Genomic DNA, 19,075 nt, shown 5'->3' on the forward strand with positions numbered 1-19,075 from the left:
TGCCATTAATATTGATATCCCTTACCAACATCCCATTTCAGAGAACAAGTTGCTAAAAGCCTGCTGGATAATATTGACTGAACTATATCTTAATACCCTCTGCCTCCAAAAATGGATGTTGTGACTTGCAGGGAACGTTGGGACTGATTCTTTCTATTAATGACTTTGTAAGGTCAAGTTCAGTGGCTCATATTAATGTAATTATTTGTTAGTCGGTAATGAATCGGGGGAAGTTTAGTCTCATATTATATATGCAATATATTTGAAATTCCCTTACGTAGCTCAGTAGAGTTTGATAAGCTCACATGGCATACATTTTACATGAATATCAAAGCTTCAAAGGAGAAAATTCAAATGTATTATTCATTAATTCATTTAACCTTTATTTACACTCTGAAAGCACACAATATAATAATAAATGAAATACATACCTATCAGAAAGAACAAAAAAAAAACTTTTTCCATCAATGTTATTTCTCTGTGATAGAAGAATACCATAGATTTTTTTGAGGAAAACAACAAATCCAGTCATCACTCTTTTTTTGACATGTAGTTCTCCCTGTTCAAACTGAAATTGAAGTGGGCTTCACTGTAAATTAAAGCAAGACTATGTAACTTTTGGAAGAAGAAATATCACTTTCTAACACTTAGAAATGAAAAGTTGAATTTATAAGAAGTAAAATACACTCCTGCTCAGCTCAGTACACTCAGGGGGTTTCTGCTACAGCCTTACTTGGTCTGGTATGACCAGTAGCTCATGGTGGCTAATGTTGGCAAACTTTATGTAGATATTTTTGTGTAACTGACATTACTAGCATTACATTATTGTGCTACTCTTAAACTACATTTAGAATTGACCATTATCCTGTGATTGTCACTTGGGGTTGCTGTTCAGCAAAAGTTACAGAGGCTCGCTTTAAACTCAAGGCTGTAAAGGAGGAGGTACTGTGTACAGCTGGGAGGTACATTACTAATTCCAGACATAGTATACAGCTGCCGTTCATAGTCCTCCTGCCAGGTTTGGTAGAGAATAACAATTTGATTGAGAAGAGTCCCAGTGCTCGAAATACCTCCCCACTAGGATAACATGCCAGCTGTGGCCCACTGCTACATCAACCTGCTCTCCAGCTTGCACCGAGACCTGGAGCTCTTAAAGAGTCTCCAAACGTGCTGCAGCTCCCACGCACCACTTCACTCCTCCTCCTGCTCTTCCTATAGTTTGTTGCCGCCTCTCCTGTTCGCTTATTATTTTCTAAATAAAGACATGCCGAGCTGTCTTCTCCTTAATTTCACATGGGCCCAGAGTGAGAAACTGGGGGAAAATGAGAAAGGGATGGGGTGGAGTTTAGCAGGGTATGAGTGGGCGGATGGAGAGATTCACTGATGTGCTGGCTTACCTTGGCTTTAAAACTTTAATGAGATGCATTGAGGGATGGATGATGGGGTTTACAGAGAGAGAGAGAGTGAGAGAGAATGGGCTGGGGCGAGCCAGGCAGAGCGAGTGCATGTGTACCTTTCATTGCTCAGCTGAGCAGAAAATCATTACTGATGGAGCGCCATCTTCAAGGGATTTCCCCACTGCTGTGATGGACAGGGAGGGATGGAGGAGGTGAGCGTCTGTAAATAGAGGGAAAGGAACAGGATGACACCAGCGGCCAGATGCACAAACGATGCGTACGCACAAAAACCATTCATACGCCATTTCCCACACATAAACTGCTATTTATAAACACACAATGTGCGGTGAGAATGTGTGCACCACACGCATTCTTCAAACCAGGCGTACACATGTTTTTCTAAAGCAACCTGAGGGTGATGTGATGAGGTGGAGATTAAATATAAGATGAGAGATGGAATCTTTTAGTAAAACATTATTTAGGTTGATAACCAGCTGCACTGATTATGTGATTTTTTTAAATTTATTTTAATTTTTTCCATTTACATAGAGATTTGTAAAATGCCAATGAAAGGTGCATTCATAAGCTTTTATCAGCTTTTATCATTCTTTTAGTTTACATAAAAGTCAACATTTTATTTTGCTCTTAATTCTTATTTTATCCTTAGTTGTGTCACACCTTGTAAAGTCGGTTTAGATATGAGCATTACAAACTAATCATTGATTACAGTTCTGAGATATCACTGCTGACGATGGTTAACAGGTTCATGTGATGAATTAATGATATGGATGCTATAAAGAGCAGTGTTGGGCGGTCAATTGTTCCACCACTTGGGCCCTGAGTGAAATATCACAGCAACTAACTTTTCACCCAGTGCCATCATGAGGTAGTCAGTTTTCATTTATCCAGTCAAATATCTCCATATCTACTACTAGATTGGCACAACAATTTGTTCATACATTATATATTGTTTCATCTGTTTTCCCAGGTGATGTTTCCTAATGACTTTGTTTGTCTGCTGACACTTCATCCAGCTCCATCATCAGGACAAAAATAGCAAATTGTCTAATACTTTGCTTTGAGACTAAATACATGCATATCCTGTTACCTTGTTCTCCTCACTGCAATGTGTATTGACAGTAAAACAAAATTGAATATCATCGCATACCACACTGCCACTGTTGGTTTTCATTTATACATATTGATTGATTTTTACTGAAGTGTGACTGTAATGGTAGCTGCATATAAGCACCCAAAAATACACCGAAGCAAATAGGCAAGATAAATCATGAACCTTAAAATCACCGTTATCCAAACTAACTTGACCTGCAGCAAATATTAGATTTTGACCCTGGAAGTTTATGTTCCAATGTTATTATATCTTTTGTTCAAAACATCTGTGCCACCAGTAAATTACAAAAGGCCTTGCCAAGACTTACGATCTTGGCCCGATGGTGAGATTTTCAAGTAGACGTTGTTTGGATAAATCGACCAGATATTTGAAATGTAAATAGTTAATATCTCACCTGAGGAAAAAAACTCTCAAAACTTACACAAGTGCTGTAGAACAAAAACTATAACAGTTGTAAAAATGGCTCATAGCCACCGCCATTGCCACTGGATTATGCAAAATGAATGCTGTGATACTTGTCACCCCAAGTTTACACAAAGCCCTTGCAGTCATTTGGACCATATTTCTTTAAATTCTGACTTAAATTGTGACAGGACTTGGGCTGCGACAAGAACACAAGTACAGACTGTTTGACAAAACCTATTGTCTTGTTAAAAAAACCACATGTGGCCAAAATAATAGAAAGATTATTTAGGGGGGAAACTGTACCACCTCTGCCAGGCACCTCTGTCATTCAATGCTTTAGTGAGGAATCAGGCAGCAGTGATGAATCACAGTGCAGAATGCAAAGCAGGCTGAGCCAACTCCTCAGCAAGACCCTGCTCTCATCTCTTCAATATTGCACCAATACCCACCCGCTCTACACTTGCTCACCCTTCCACCGGGGTGCTATGTTTTGCTGCATGTATGTGAATAATCATGCATGCTGATAACGATGCATAGATGTAAACCTTTCAACCTTGCTGCTCAGCTTTGACAGGCATGATGTTGACCTCATGTAGCATCTCATTATCTTCATGTATGTGCTGTAAACAGTATGTACACCTTCAAGAGCAAGAACACAGATGAGGTTTTAATGGAAATGCAGCAGCAGTAAGGGCTCACATGACCACATCTTGTATTCCTTTCATTCAGCAGGAGCTCCCCTGACACACACCCACATACACACACACACACACACACACACACATCACAGCCTCATTATGTTCATTGAGAAGAAATGTGGCTACATATGTATTCTCCTTTTTCCAGCTTCTATAGGTGAAATGAAATAATCACAACACACCACTCTGGTCTTATTCTTGCCTTGGGTTTAATAACTGAAATATAAATTACTTGTAAAATTTTGACAGATTCATCTTTCCCCCTCTTGTCTCGTGTTAGAGGGTGAACTACAGAAGGGAACTGTTACATAACACTGCATATGCCTTGGCTGACTAGTTCCTGTAGACCTCTGTGGATTTAAAGGCAGCAGCAGGTTTACCTCAGAAAACCCCATCATACGTGCATACTAATGGCAGCGTCTGTTCACTAGGACCTGATCAGCAGGAAGTTGAACCCTGTTTGCTGCCACTTGAAACAGGTTTTGCATCTTATAATAATGTACAAAAACTTAAATTATTCACCTCCCTGAATATGATCATTGTATTATATTTTAGCTTTTTTTTTAAACAGATATATGGCCACTGAAAGTCCATCTCAAGTCAGTCTAAAATAGCAACGGTGGTCAGTGTTGCGGATTTGAAACCCCATTGAACAGACGACATGTGGGAATTCGTCCCTCTTGAGTAATGAAGGTGAACCCATTATCAGCAGTTTTACCCTGTCTTGCATTTTCAAAATTAAATTGTTTAATCAAATTGTCACAATTAGTGACAAAGTACCCCGTACTGTTATTCCGTCAAAGCAGTGCTGGTCCATCTCTTGGTGGTTTTTGGTTGGAGGTGACGGGGCACATCCACAATGCACAGACGGTAGATGGGAGGTTATTATAGACCCAACAGTGTATTTTTGCCCCAGGGCTCCCTAACAGGTTGTTCCAGTTATGCCCATGGTCTGTGGTAACAAACAGATTCTCTTGAAGATAAAAGTCATCACTACTCAGTCGTCTGTTTTTCTAGAATCTAGCAAAGTTGGGACAGAGTTGGTGAAACCGACGATCTCTGTTAAAGCCTCATGTCAAACAATGTGAAATAGTTATGAGGGACCATAGAATGAACAAGAAACATCTGTGGGTGCATTTGTTTGTATAGCTTTGAATACATACAGATACATGGTTGACAAGTTAAAGGAAGAACCAACATACAGTACAGTCGTAGTAAAGTGTTGGTCCAGCTTTGGTGCTCCTTGGCATAGACTCTGTAACTCTGAAGTCTCTGGAACTCCACTAAAGATATTTCCTCTTTTTTGATGATGATGATGGTGGAGAGAAAGAATCTCCCATAGGTGTTCTACTGGGTTGAGATCTGACTGTGACTCTGGCCAGAGAATATGATTCACATCATTTTCATACTCAAACCATTCAGTGACCACTCGTACAGCCGTGAATACAGCCATTAAATCACCAGAACATATTCAGGTTATTTTGGAGGGTCAAATGAGTCTCTATAAATGCACAATATGCACAATAGTCTACACACTTAATGTCATCAGGTGGCATCTGCTTATTACTGTACATCCAAATCAGTTTAATTTGAATGTCAGACTTATAGCTGTGAGTCAGTAAATGTGTTCATATTCCAGCAAAATCACCATGGCTGCTGTCATAGAGTCTCAACATTTGTTCCATTATTCATTGTCGGAGCCGCTCCAGGATTTGTCTCAAGGTGACATCATCGATAGAGGCTGTGCTGCTTGGGTTTTTAAAAAATTTTTTTTTAAAATGGATCTGTACAATATTATAGGAAGTAACATGTGAATTTTAAGGTGAATCTTCTTTTAAACTGAATAGTGCCGTAGGCAAGGTTAACATCCCTGTATGTTCAGGAAATGTATTTTAATTAGCATAATGTGTACAGTATATCACTAGCACTACACTTTGATGTTAATTAGAAGTGAAAGCATTAATGGAGCATGTTTCTATGCTGATCAAGCAGGACCCTCTCCATCTTCACATTTGTCCTGAACGTTAATCATAATGTATCATCATTTGAAATTTTGCTCAGAAACAATCAGCAGTTGTACTGGACTTTAGGAGTCCACAGCCACTTAATGAGCAGCTTGATATCAGCTTTATGTAACAATGAAAAAGTGGAAAATACTCCAAATACTCCTTTGTTGCTTATAATCCTCTATACATATATTCTACTACAAAAACCCACAGGAGCCATGTACCATTTTGAAATGAAGGCATTGCGTTGTTATTGCAGCTTATTCCCAACAATAGTTTTGCCATGTGACATTAAACAACAAGCTGAACATTATATATCTAACATATTATGGGCTTATAAAATTGATATGGTTAACATAAACATTATTATTCATGTTATTGAATATGAGCTTTGAGTTGAAAACAGCTTCCTGTTGCAGCTGGAAACAAGGTTGATGGTGAGAGAGCATCCGGAAAACCAAAACCAAGAGTTAAAAGATTGAAAAATGCTCCGTCAAGCTGAGTGGGATTGCAGGGTTGGATAATAATTCTCTGTGGGTTTGTCACCATGAGCAACACTTTTCACTCTATTTGTAATTTTTGACCCACTGTAATATAAATAAATATTGATTCGTTCAGCTCTAAGAAAAACAGTTAGATTAATTTAGCCAACAACAGCGTTACTGTTTTGACAAGAGGTAGAGTTAGGCTACATTTACAGTTCTGTTTTTTTTCTAGTAGTTTCACATCTGATCGTTCAGGGACCACACTGCCTAAAGATTACTGTTTTTGCTATACTGTTAGTAGTAACATTCAAACCAGGATCAGTGCTGATCCTGAACTGAGAAAGGACTCTGTGGCTCATCTGAGACAGACACATAACAACATTTCTTTAAATTAGAAAACAGAGAATTTTAACTCAAATGCTGGGAATGCCAAGAATTCATGATTACAAGTTCTGAAAATGTGCTGACTGTGAGACCAGGCCGCTGTGGCTCAGGAGGTAGAGCAGGTTGTCCGCTAATCGAAAGATTAGCAGTTCGATCCCCGGCTCCTCCAGTCTGTGTGTCGAAGTGTCCTTGGGCAAGATACTGAACCCCAAATTGCTCCTGAAGGCTGCACCAGCGGTGTGTGAATGTGCATTAGATTAGATTCTGAAGAGCAGGTTGGCACCTTGGATGGCAGCACCTGAAATCAGTTTATGAATGTGTGTGTGAATGTTGTTAAGCGCTTTGAGTGGTCAGAAGACTAGAAAGGCACTATATAAATGCAGTCCATTTACCATTTACAAATTGACCTAACGTTAAATTGACTTTCATATCTATTTAGTTAATCTTAAAAGATCAGGTAATTTAATTAAATTGACAGCAAAATATTATTGTAAGAATACAATCACAAGGTCAAAGCCTTTTGCACTTTTTTTCAGCTTCCACATTCAGCCCATCATCTGTGGTGATTGTTATTGATTATTCGGTTTTCTCCACCAGCACTTAAAGCTGCCATCACGCCTGGGAGCAGAATTTGAATTCCAAAAAAGATCAAATTCATGCATGGATTGGGAGTTTGTATCCAACAACTGATCCATCCTGACTGTGACGTAATCCATGGCACTTAAATTCAAAGGGTCTTCCTACTGCCTGAGAATAATGAGATCCCACATGACATCAGTGTGAATTGCTGTCTCTTTAAAGAAAAGCACAGGCCCTGAGTGTGCCTGACACTCCAGGAACAAAGAGGGGGAAGAATGTAACCAGGAAAACTTATTCTTAAGTCTTAATGATCAGCAACATATTGACTGAAAGCCATGATGTGCAAAACCTGCATTGTCATGTGCCAGTGCTTTGCTGTTTGAGGTATATCATTGTTTTCCCCAATACAGTACAAACCAAGACAGTTCCACGTTGACTCTTGAATATCATTTGAACCACTGATTAAATATTTTGTTTATGTTTTTTTCTGTGTTCGCTGCAGATATAAACAGAGATGATAAACTCAAAATGGAGTCTGGCAGGAACAGACAGAAGGGCTAAAATAAACAGAGCATAGATATAGTAGAGGTTGCATCAGGGAGAGCGTGTTTCCATCCAACCCCTGAACAGAGAGATGCAAGATCCCCGCAGGCATTGAAGAGAGGGGAGATAAGGAAGGAGAGAGGAGAGGACAGAGGAGGAGGAGGCATGGCGAGCACTTGCAGTGTTTGGTGACATCAGTATTTATAGTTATTTTGATTCACAATCTGCCTATGAAAAAGCTCTATCGTGCGCTCTCAAATGATAAAAAAACCTCATTCTGATCACGCAGTGTGATCAGAGGAAAGTGATTCTGTGAGCGCTTACGATCACAGTGTCTGAACGTGAACTGTAACAATTCCCCTCTGGCATGCTTACACTATTTTTTTTTCAATATCAAAACTACAAATGCAACAAAGCAAGTGAATATGTTTACTGCTTAGCAATGAGACGGGGACCAAAAGTAAATAATTAAAATGGAAAATGTGTTGTCTAGTGTGTGATAAGAAGTGATATTAAATTATGTATAAAGTGGGTATCAATCTATCAATCCCTTAGACAAACTTAACAGGGGGATCAAGCAGGGATGCAGATGCATGTTTCAATCCACGGAACCCTGAATATCTACAAGATAAAAGTGAATCTTTAGTCTGCACAACAAAGCAGGAATCACAACGGCCTTCTACAAGCTGACACCAGATTATACGTTGGTTTCTAAGACTTGATGTCTGATTTGAATGAGAGTTATGAGGTCAGTGGAGGGAGCTTTTATCAAGGCTTGTACTGTATTGTCTCAGATCTGTTGTTGCTCCGGTCTTGCGTAAAACTCGCTGGCCTTGGGAAAATATCTGCCGAATTCAGAAGGTGCGTGGTAACAAAGCAGAAATAAGACTCCTGAATTTGTGCCCAAAATGCTGTCAAAACTTTCATTTATAATTTCCACCACAGTCTCCATGATCATCAACCGAGAAAGAGGCAGAAAAAAGGCACATAGAGGCATGAGGGAGAGCGCACAGTTAAAGCACCGCAGATAAAACACTCAATGCAGAGTGAAACAGATGAAAGAGCGGGGACAGTTAACAGATATTTAGAATAGTTATAATTACAATTAAAATAAGTTTTCTTTCAAATCAAACATCCCAAGATATGAGTGGAGAGTATTGTTCCTACAACTGCATTTATAACCTTTTTTTACTCAAACGCAGCTTAACCATGTCATGTGATGCTAATTCAGTACACTTTAACAACAAATATTACTGAGTCCACAACAGAAAACTGCAGATGAACATTTAATATCCAGGAATTCAGATTCTAGACACTACCACTGACTATCCCTGTAACACATTGGCCACAATTTCACACATCGACTATATACGGTCCATCCATATACTAGGTTTTGACCTAGTCTTGTTTTATGGAAAACATGTCAGGCACAATTTATTATTCCAGTAGATGTTTTTTATATGTCCTAAAACATGTCCGGAGGGGAATTCACACCAACACTATTCAAAGGAAAACATATAACTTCATAATTCATCTCAGCCATGACTTAAACTTGGAAAATAAACATCAGTCAGTCAGAGGTGATGGGGACAACTTGCTTTTGGTTTTAATCAGAAAGATTTCCAGAAACAGCTGGACATCATTTTCTTTATTGATTTTCAAGTCAATGTTTAAGCCAAATGATTTGAAAAAAAAGATAAATATTGATGTAGTTAGAGCTGTTTCAGTGGTCAGTTTTGCTGAACAGGAAAGTGTAAGGATCACATATATATAACTGCTATTTACTTAAATTTACATTTGGCAAGGTGACCATCTTTCCACCCTGTCAGCCACACATTTGCAGATATGTAGTCTGTAACAGTAGCAAATATCAGCCTATTTATGTCATGAAACAGATTTTAAAGGTTTGTCATAAGGAAGAGTAATTTTTCTTAGGTTACATAGTGTAAATCTTTTGGTTCGGATGATTGTATTTTAGCACGTTAGCATGATAATATTTGCTATTGGTTCTAAACGTAAAATACAGCTACGGGAGGGAATGTCATTATTTTTGCAAGTTTTTCATGATATACCAAAGCTCTGAACAAAGTGAAAATTTAAACAGAAAAAACGAGTCTGCACACCAGATAATGCATTTATTGGTATAAATGTTCATGGGAGCATTATCAAGTGTGCGGACTCTGTTTTTCTATTTTTCCGTTTATCACATATTCTCCTGTCCAGCACCTAGTATTTATCATTTGGATGTGCCTGCTTTTGTAAACTTTTTTTTCAAATTGAGAATTTAATCTGATGATGGCACTAAATGAAAAGTCAGGGGATCACCAAATTTATCTGGCGAGGATCATGAACGTCTGTACCAAATTTCATAGCAATCCATCCAAAAATTTGTGATATATTTCACTTTGAACCGAAAATGTCTACTTGCTGGTGGCACTAGATGAAAAGTCAAGGGATCACCAAAGTCATTAGGATGCATCATCTTAGAACCATGGATGTCTGTACCAAATTATGTGGGGAAAGTTATGTCTTGGAGTAAGGGATTTGAAACCCGATAAAAGATACCCAGAAAATGGATGGTAGAGGTGAGGCACACTGTATCCGTATAACTCGCCTCACCTCTAACTGCTTTGAAAGTAAAGTAAGCTTTTTTTCTTTAAGGGAACTTTGGGATATAACAACTATGGCTGGTGAACTAAACGTTCCTACGCTGAAGAGATCACAGACAGTTGACATAAGTACAGAAGGGCTGGAGGGCAGAGATGAAGAGGAAATTGAAGGATTATTACGCGCAGAGAGCAATGTGGCCAAACTTTAATTGGTTCGCTGAATAAGACAAAGTGAGTGTGTGGGCAATGAGAGGAGAGGGTGGGAGTGAGCGTGTACATATTAAACTTTGAGGAGGGAAATGAAGTGGATCTTGTGTGAGGAAACTACTGTACTGCTCCCAGAGTGGGGAGGGTGGAGGAGGAGCGGGATGGGGGCAGAGTGTCTTTTCTGGTCCCCACAGAGCAGGCTGTCTTCTTCAGCTCATTACTCCTTCAATCAGCCTTCCTGTCCCAAGTGAACGTCTCTGTGCTGGGTGATCTCAAATCTAATCTGATCCGTCATTGACCTAAAATAATCATGAGATATATCACACTGTTCTATGAAATCATTTAAATTGTAAATATGGAAAATCCTGTTTATTAGTGAGGTTTATTTGTAACCAGGAGCTCTGGTTTAGACTCTTCTTAATCCCTCATGTTCCAAACCTGTTATTCTGCTAATATAATAATTCATATGACCCGTTCTGAGACGGGAAAGCAGCTGCATGTGGTAGTGAGGTGATCTTGGGATCATGTGTTAACTGTTAACTGCTGTTTTAAATATAGACAAAACCTTAATAATGAGTAGTTTGAATATTACTCAACAGCAATACTCCACAGAAAATGTTTGAAAGGTGGCTCTGAAAGGTTTGTAGCTCGCTTCTTCCCAGAGGAAGCTTTTAATCTTCGACAACCTGCTCACCACTGGAATCCACTGCGATTGCTGCCTACAGCTGCAGTCCTCTGCAAAAATAGCCTAGTAATCTCCCAAAGAAACTGCACTACTCTGCTATTTTCCAGCTTTATTTCCATTTGGCTTTGCTCCGTCCTGTATCGTGTTGAATGAAACCAACATGTTTCCATATAACCGACAAAACTTTTTTTTTTTTTACCAGCTTGTTCTCATCTGCACCCTCCTCCAGTTGCATTTCTGCAACGATTGCGTCATTTTGTGATCACACATATGGTTAATTACATCATTTTGAACTGCAGGTGGACATTCTGTATGAAGGAATGAATTTATCGAACATATCAATATGATTAAAATTGGGAGTCATAATGTTGATTTTGGTTACTTTTCGATTAATTGTCAAGCCCTGGTTCACGTTGGTAGATTTCTGGTTGGGTGAGTGATGGATCCAGTGCAGCTCACATAGAAGCTGTGGTAGCATTTGCTGGGAGCAGTTATCTTCACATTTATCATGCTGATTGAAGAAATATGCCAACTGATAAGCCAATAAGAGTTGTATTTCTGTATGTGAACTTAAAACAACCTCTTCAGCTACAGTCCCTTTCATGGGCTTTTCTGTAACCACAGTATTTTTCATGGATGTAGCTAGGTAGCTATGTAGGAAGACGGTATCCCCATTTCTAATCCCATCTTCAAAGCTCTGATATGATTGGTCAACTGTTTCTGCAGCTGGCAGAGGCAGCTGTAAATGAACGTAAAACAACACTACTGCGAAGGAGTAAGCTGGCAGCTTTTCAAAACTACATTTCAAAGCTACAGGATGTGTGTGTACATATACATATATATATAGTACTGTGCAAAAGTTTTAGGCACCCTAGATGTTTCGATTCTTATCCATTATGCAATACTATCAGGGAGGTGTCTGATCGGTCCATAATTTATTCATGACATGACAATGACCCCAAGCATACAGCTAGAGTCATAAAGAACTATTTTCAGCAACAAGAAGAATGATGAGTCCTGCAACAGATGGTTATGGTATTGCTCCCACAGAGCCCTGATCTCAACATCATGGAGTCAATCTGAGATTACATGAAGAAGCACCTGAGATGACCTAAATAATAAATCCACAGAAGAACATTCTTTCTCCAGGATGGTTACAACAACCTACCTGCAAGTTACCATGAAAAACTGTGTTAAAGTGAACCAAGGAGGACTGCTGCTGTTTTAAAGGCAAAGCTGCTCACAGCAAATATTGATTTCATTTAGGTTTCTGCTGTTTACTCAACTTTGTAAGAAGTTAATTGATAAATTAAAACAATTTATAGCAATATTTTTGTAAGCATTCTCACTTTATTTTTAGTGCCTAAAACTTTCGCACAGCACACACACACTCATACAGTAGGGTCCAAAAGTCTGTATCCAAACTTTAGACTGGTACTATATGTTTAGTTTAGTGGCAATAAAATAAAATAATTGCATCAATATATCTTTAATTATAAGAAGTTATGTCAGGTTGACCTAGTGAGTTTTGCACTGGAACAACTAATGAGCATATTAAACCAACTATTCAGTACTACATCAGTTTACTTAAAATTTAAGGCAATGTAGTGTCACCTTACTTCATATTATGTTCCTTGCAGTTGATGCACACACACAGACACACCTGCTCTCCTCCAGGTGTTTGACAACTCGCTGTGAGCTCCAGCGCCTCCGCTCACGTCTGTCGAGCCTCTGACTGCCAACCTGCTGTTACTTACAGCTGGCCCGACCTGTCGGAGCTAACCAGGCACAGTAAACAATAACCCCCATGCCAGACATTTCAGAAATATGACTGTGTCTCCCGCTGCCCGCCCCCCTCCCCTTTGACTCTAATTCAGCCAAAATACACTTATCAAAGTGCTCAGTGGTTGTAATGTTTGAAGCTCTCGTTTTTCATTCGAGTGTTTTACCCGTTGATTGTTTCTCTTGTAGGTCATAAAATCTGTACTGTAGAGGCCAAACGTTTTTATTGCTTTGTCTAGTCTTTGAGCACCTCTTGTTCTCCTCCCAACCCTCATCAGCAACTTTTCCCTGTCTGTTTTTTTTTTTTTTTTTTTTTTTTCAAGGTTTTGTATGCAGAAGAGTGCCAAGTTGGTGCCAGGGGTGACGTTAGACCTCATCGAGAAGTAAGTGGCACTCCACAGCCATATTAAAAACACACACACAAACAAATCACTCTGTCGCCGCTCTTTCCCTCTTACTCTCTCTCTCTCTCTCTCTCTCTCAGGAGGGCACAGTCTAGAGAGATCATTATTCTGTTTTCTTCATGTCTGTCTCTCTCTCTCTCTGCCTGTCTTCCTGTCTGTGTCTCTTGCTGTCTCCTCCTTATTGTCAGCCCTCTCTTTGTTGTTCCATCCTGCAGGTATAATTCTCTGCCTTTGTTTCCCCCTCACAGCCAAAGCAGCAGTAGTTTGGCAGATTTAAAGCTCCACATTTCTTCAATAAACCTGCGGGTGCCGACCGTCTGAGCATGGAACATCTCTCGCTCTTAGGCACACACTCTCAGATTGATATTGGTGCTCAATATGGATGTCATATCTATAAAGTTTTAAAGTTTTAGTAGTTTCACAGAACCATCGGGGGTGGCTTTTCTTTTCTTCCCCTTACGTGCGGGGGAGAGTTAAATGACGCCCATAAACTGAGGAGACTTAGATTTAGAAATAGTAAGTGACTTAAAAGCAGAAAAAATATATATCTTGTTGGAAAACACCTCCAAGCGCCAAAGTTGAAGAGTGTCTCAACAGGCTCTTTATGATGATTCTCAGTCTGTTTGTTAAAGTTAAATAATCGTTTTTCCTCACCTGATCAAGCTATGATTTCAGCCTACACGACACAGGTTGTTAGGGCTTGTACACAAACACACATGCACGAACAGTACCCGCGCATCTGTATCTTCCACTAGACTTTAATTAGTTTTTGGCTGAGGGTTTGTGCAGAGACATTGTGAGCTTATCTGCTCCTCTTTGTCCTGTGTGTCTTCAAGAGTTGTTTTCAGGTGTGTCTGTATGTGTCTTTGTTTCTGTGTGTGTGTGTGTGTGTGTGTGTGTGTGCGTGTGTGTGTTTGTGGCACTTCCGACTCCTGTTAGCAGGAGCTGTCCCAAAATGACGCACTTTTATTTTTCTGCCAAAACTTACATTTTACTTGCTTTAGTTTGGAGAAAATACTTCTAATCCCTCACCTCAGTCAAGTGAACAGAAGTAGTTTTGATATTACTGCAAATTCTCAAATTGTAGCCTCATTTATCTAAACTGTAGAAGGATGCCAGAACTTTTATATGAAATAAGTTTATATTAGAGACATGCGTTCATTTCAGATGTTCATAGTATCTATATATGTATAGAATATAAGAAGCCTTCCTCATTTTTGATCTGCTGCCTTTTAATTTGCTGTTGTTGCCATTTACTGTTAATGCCAACTCAACATTTCCTCCATGTTTACCCATCATCTTCATAAATTGAGAATAATGTGCACTTCCACAGCACTACAGCAACAAAGACATTTTATACTTACTAATCAACCTTTCTCTCTCAGTAATTAATTCCAGTCACTTGTACTTTGTTGTTTTTTTGTTCGGTATTTAGCTTCTGTTAATGAAACCTAAACTTTCCTGCACTGATGTTTTACATTAAAAGTCTCCCATTGGCTCAAAACACATAATCAGCTCCTTTTGCAGTAGACCTTTACTTTAAAACATCTACCGACAGCATTGAGTTTCATTGATAGCACCTTAACACTGATCCAAGTAATGGCAAATTAATTTGAAATTAATAATTGAATGAAAATTTCTAGCAGCAGATTGGTGAGTATGGGATCACTCTGTTGTTGTATTTAACTAATGCACTTTATTTAAGAATTTCCAGTATCTCTGGAATTTTTTTTGTTAGTATCTGTTCTTTAGTTGTATTTTTCTGTGTTCTAGTCTAATGAATGAGGAAGGATTTCCTCACTTCACTTTTCATTTATTTCTTCATGTGTCACATATAATATCTTGAAGTAGAAGTGATGCATCTACCCATTGTGTTAAGGACTTTTCAGAGTCGCAGTAATTGCACATAGAGAGGTGCAGACTAGTAGCTGGATCATTTTTGGGTGGGTGACTCACAACTATTGACTTGTTTCCCATGTTTCTACATGATAAATAAGGATTATCCACAACTTTCACCTTTTTCACTTCTCCACATCATCTTTGACATTGTTCTTCCTTCTATTACCATTTAATTATCTTTCTAATTATTAATCTCATTCACTTGCTTCCAGTTTTTCTTTCATCTTGTTATTTCTCCACATCATTTCCCCTATTGCTTTTCTTCTCCTGTCAAACCCCACTTCTCTCCAGTCGATAAGTATTACACAGGAAATGCTCAAGTACTGTAGGTATAGCTACTGCCTAGTGGCTCCCAAGGCAGGATGGGAAACCACTAGAGTGATGACAAACACCTTTGAAGAAATAAGGCCTTTTTCCATTTGTCTTTCACTCATTTTCTGAATTCTCCCTTCTCAACCTCACCAGCATCAGTTGGTGGGTTTGACAACTCTGAAGCTCTCCATTCATGCTCAAGCTCTTATGTTCTCTTCATCTTTTATCACTTGTTTTGACAGAATAAAGAATGGGCTTCTGTGCAGAGGAAAAAGTAATTTATGACCCGCTGGCTGTAAGGAGAGTTTTAACACCCACAAACGTCACACTAGTTTACGTCAGAAACGGTGTTGGGAAATGCATTCTCACCTGATCTCTCCTGTTCAGCATTAGTGAAGCACTGAACAGAAACATCAAAGACGTCACAGTTTAACAACGGTTTTAGAGTCAGTCTGTCACCTTAGAATGAAATTCAAAATGGTTCCTGTCAAAGACAAACAAACTGTGATCTGAATACAAAGCTACAGTCACTAACCATCATTGGCAGTGCTTGGATGAAGTCAGCTCTAAACCAATGCATGCGAAAGAAACACTCAGTATAATTCCACTACATTGTAGGTTCAAGGCCTATAACGGCTTCTCAAAATGTACTGCCACGACTACTGAAAAACTGTTTCACTTCAACGAAAAAATTCCTTGAGACTGCGAGGTGAACCAGTCATACCCCGGCTATTCTGCTATGTTTTATAAGATCCTGTGCTCTGCTCTAGTATCACAGTGTTAGCTGTCTGATTCAGACATAAACACATCAGGATTGTATACTAATAACAAGCCACTAAGGTTAAGAGAAAGAGTTCTTGCTCTTCACGCTCTCCTGAAATTGGATTTCAAATGTTGATTCCAAACAATATTGAAAACCGGTAGATACTCAGTAAGATACATGACCTTGAATTGATGTAAAAAAGAAAAATATTGATGGTGAAAATGAATCTAAAAAAAAACAAAAAAACATCAAGAATTACAAAAAAGTCTGCGTTATGTTCCATCAGGAGAAAATTAACATTTAAAGGGGCCATATAATGAAAAACTCACTTTTTCAGTGCTTGTGTGTATGTATTTGGGTCTCCGATGTGCCTATTATCACGCAAGCTGTGAAGTAAGACCACCCAGTCAGTTTAGTGTGGGCTGGCTTTCTCTATACTCATGTGATTCAACAAGCCATTCAGATTTGATGCCCCTTCTGACATCACATGGGGCTAAGCTAGGCTAAGCTAAACTAAGGGTGAAAAATATGGCGTATTGTGGGGCTGGACCGGGGGACAGAGCCGCTGCTTGCCGAGGCACCACCTCTGCTGATGTCATCAGTAATAGACATCTTAATTGCCGGTGAGTTTATGTAATTTTAAAGTTACACAGTATGTAGATATCTATATGTATAAACAATAACGTTACTGCGGTATTTACGCCTTTAGATTACATTATTTTGAGAATGGATGGAGCAGCTACAATGTTAACATAGCTCTGATCAATCCGAACTTTGTTCAAAAAACAAGCATTTTAACAGTTGTTTGCTAGTCTTCTTGTGGACAAACTTGACAAAGGATGAATTCAGGCCTTTTACAAATGGACATAATGATGTAGTTATTTTGTCATCCTTTTGATCTGTTTATTGCAATTAAATCACAGCAAAATCTAAGTTGATTTACACTCAAACTGGCCATTCTGAACGGGGCTGTTTAGACAGGATAAGAAGGCTGCAGTGGTGCTTGACCCTTGTTGTATTTTGACCAAAGCATGTCAGATTCATTTTATTAAGACCCCAGGGAACTGTGTTAACTTGTGGAAAAGGGGTGTAATATGGCCTCTTTAAATACAATAAAATAATAAAATAAATACTCTAATACACTAAAATGCACAAATTAAGTATTAAGAGAAAAGTAATTTTAATGGCACAGAGGGGCTTTTCTTCTTGGTCTTGAACGTTTCAGCAGCCCTGAACATGAGCATGGGGATCCCTGATGCTTAAGTTGCTCTTTTTCTTCATTGCATGTCCAGTGTGTTGTACAGCGGGCTAAATGTTGACTCAGCTGATGTCCGCCGGAGTTAAATAATGGATGGCCTCAGAGCTCATAAAAGATAAATGGCACGTAACTAATTTGCCGCCTCACCTCTCTGTTCTATGAGGCTGGGCCAGCATTCTAACTAAAGTCAAGTGCCAAAGTCGAGCATTTTTCAAGGGACGCTTCATCAAAACAGAAAATATCACAGAAATAGCACTTTGTGTGACTAGAAGTGTCGTGAAGATGATTCAAATTTATGAATTCAGATGTTATTAAAGCTGTGCTTATAAATCATTTCATATTAACAATCAATCTAATGACTATTTGTAATGAAAAAGGTGATGCTTGTATTGCTGAACCCACAGAGCATTGCCACCCGACTCTACAGTTCCCCTTAGCCCTGCTGGGCTTTTTAGCCTCTTTTGGCCTCTTTTAGCGAATTGTTTTGGTTTTCTGCACCACAGACTCCGATCTTATCAACCACTTTTCCAGTCACAACATGACTCTTTTCAGTGAAAAAGCTCTGAAAAGCTTACCAGCGTTACCTGCTCATCAGCAAACAGTAGACAGACAATGTAAGTGAGCAGCTGGTGAATGTAGCAGAGAATTTAGCAACTGCAGAGCCAGATATTTCCAAAAGTTGTACATTTTTAGTACTATAAGAAACAATTCACACTTAAAACACAGATTTTGGCAGTGTAAATTTAAATTCTGGGATTATATTATTATGATCCTTGGCTAAAAGTGCGCAATGTGACATCAAATATCCAGATACTTCTAGTGCAAGAAGGAATGAGCAGCAGAAAACTTCACTAACTGAAGAGGGTGTTGACAAGTTTGACAAGAGCATGCTGTACAACAAAAGGAGGAACCACAAACACTTCTGGAATACACAGAGAATCACAAATTGATATTTTTCAGCATGAACAACTTGTTGTAGAGGATGTATTGTAGTAAATTCACATTTTTCAGTGTCTGTGCTTAATTTTTTTGGAAGATGTTGTCTTTCTCTTTCATTGTCTTTACTGACAGCTAATCTGTGCTGTACGTTGAGTTTCTGACAGCCTTATTTTTATCTGTACTGTCTATCATTCCTGTAGTTTGAAATGATAATGTAACTGTAGGACACCTAACAAAGAAATGGCAGATAGTTGTCAGCTAAATTTGTGGTATCTTAGCAACAACAACACAAAAATCGAACCACGTTGCTTTTCTTCGGAGGCATCAACAAAGAAATGCAGGGCAGCTCATTATTGTTAAGCCTTGAAAATGTGTCTCAGATAGTATTCAAAGGAGCATTTTTCCTTTGTCATCATTTTGTTGTGTGTGTGTCCTGATTGCACACATGGACATGAGCATGAGCAAACAGCTAATGGGCATCACACTCTGTGAACACTCATTGGGCATGTATTCATAGCTTCTAAAGGCCATACACAGTTGGAAGGAACGTATCGAACAAACACTCATCGTATCGAACAAACACTCATC

General features: G+C 38.9%; 1 protein-coding gene across 4 annotated transcripts in view; it reads left to right on the plus strand.

The window, feature by feature from the left end:
* Positions 1–19,075, plus strand: part of rptor (regulatory associated protein of MTOR, complex 1) — a 179,658-nt gene that overhangs the window by 76,070 nt on the left and 84,513 nt on the right. For all 4 annotated transcript variants that reach the window (XM_067584282.1, XM_067584280.1, XM_067584279.1 and 1 more), the window contains exon 8: positions 13,236–13,295. In XM_067584282.1, coding sequence (XP_067440383.1) covers positions 13,236–13,295 — 60 coding nt within the window. The remainder of the gene's footprint in view (positions 1–13,235; positions 13,296–19,075) is intronic.

Source organism: Thunnus thynnus, chromosome 3 (assembly GCF_963924715.1).
Source record: "Thunnus thynnus chromosome 3, fThuThy2.1, whole genome shotgun sequence".
Classification (NCBI taxonomy): domain Eukaryota; kingdom Metazoa; phylum Chordata; class Actinopteri; order Scombriformes; family Scombridae; genus Thunnus; species Thunnus thynnus.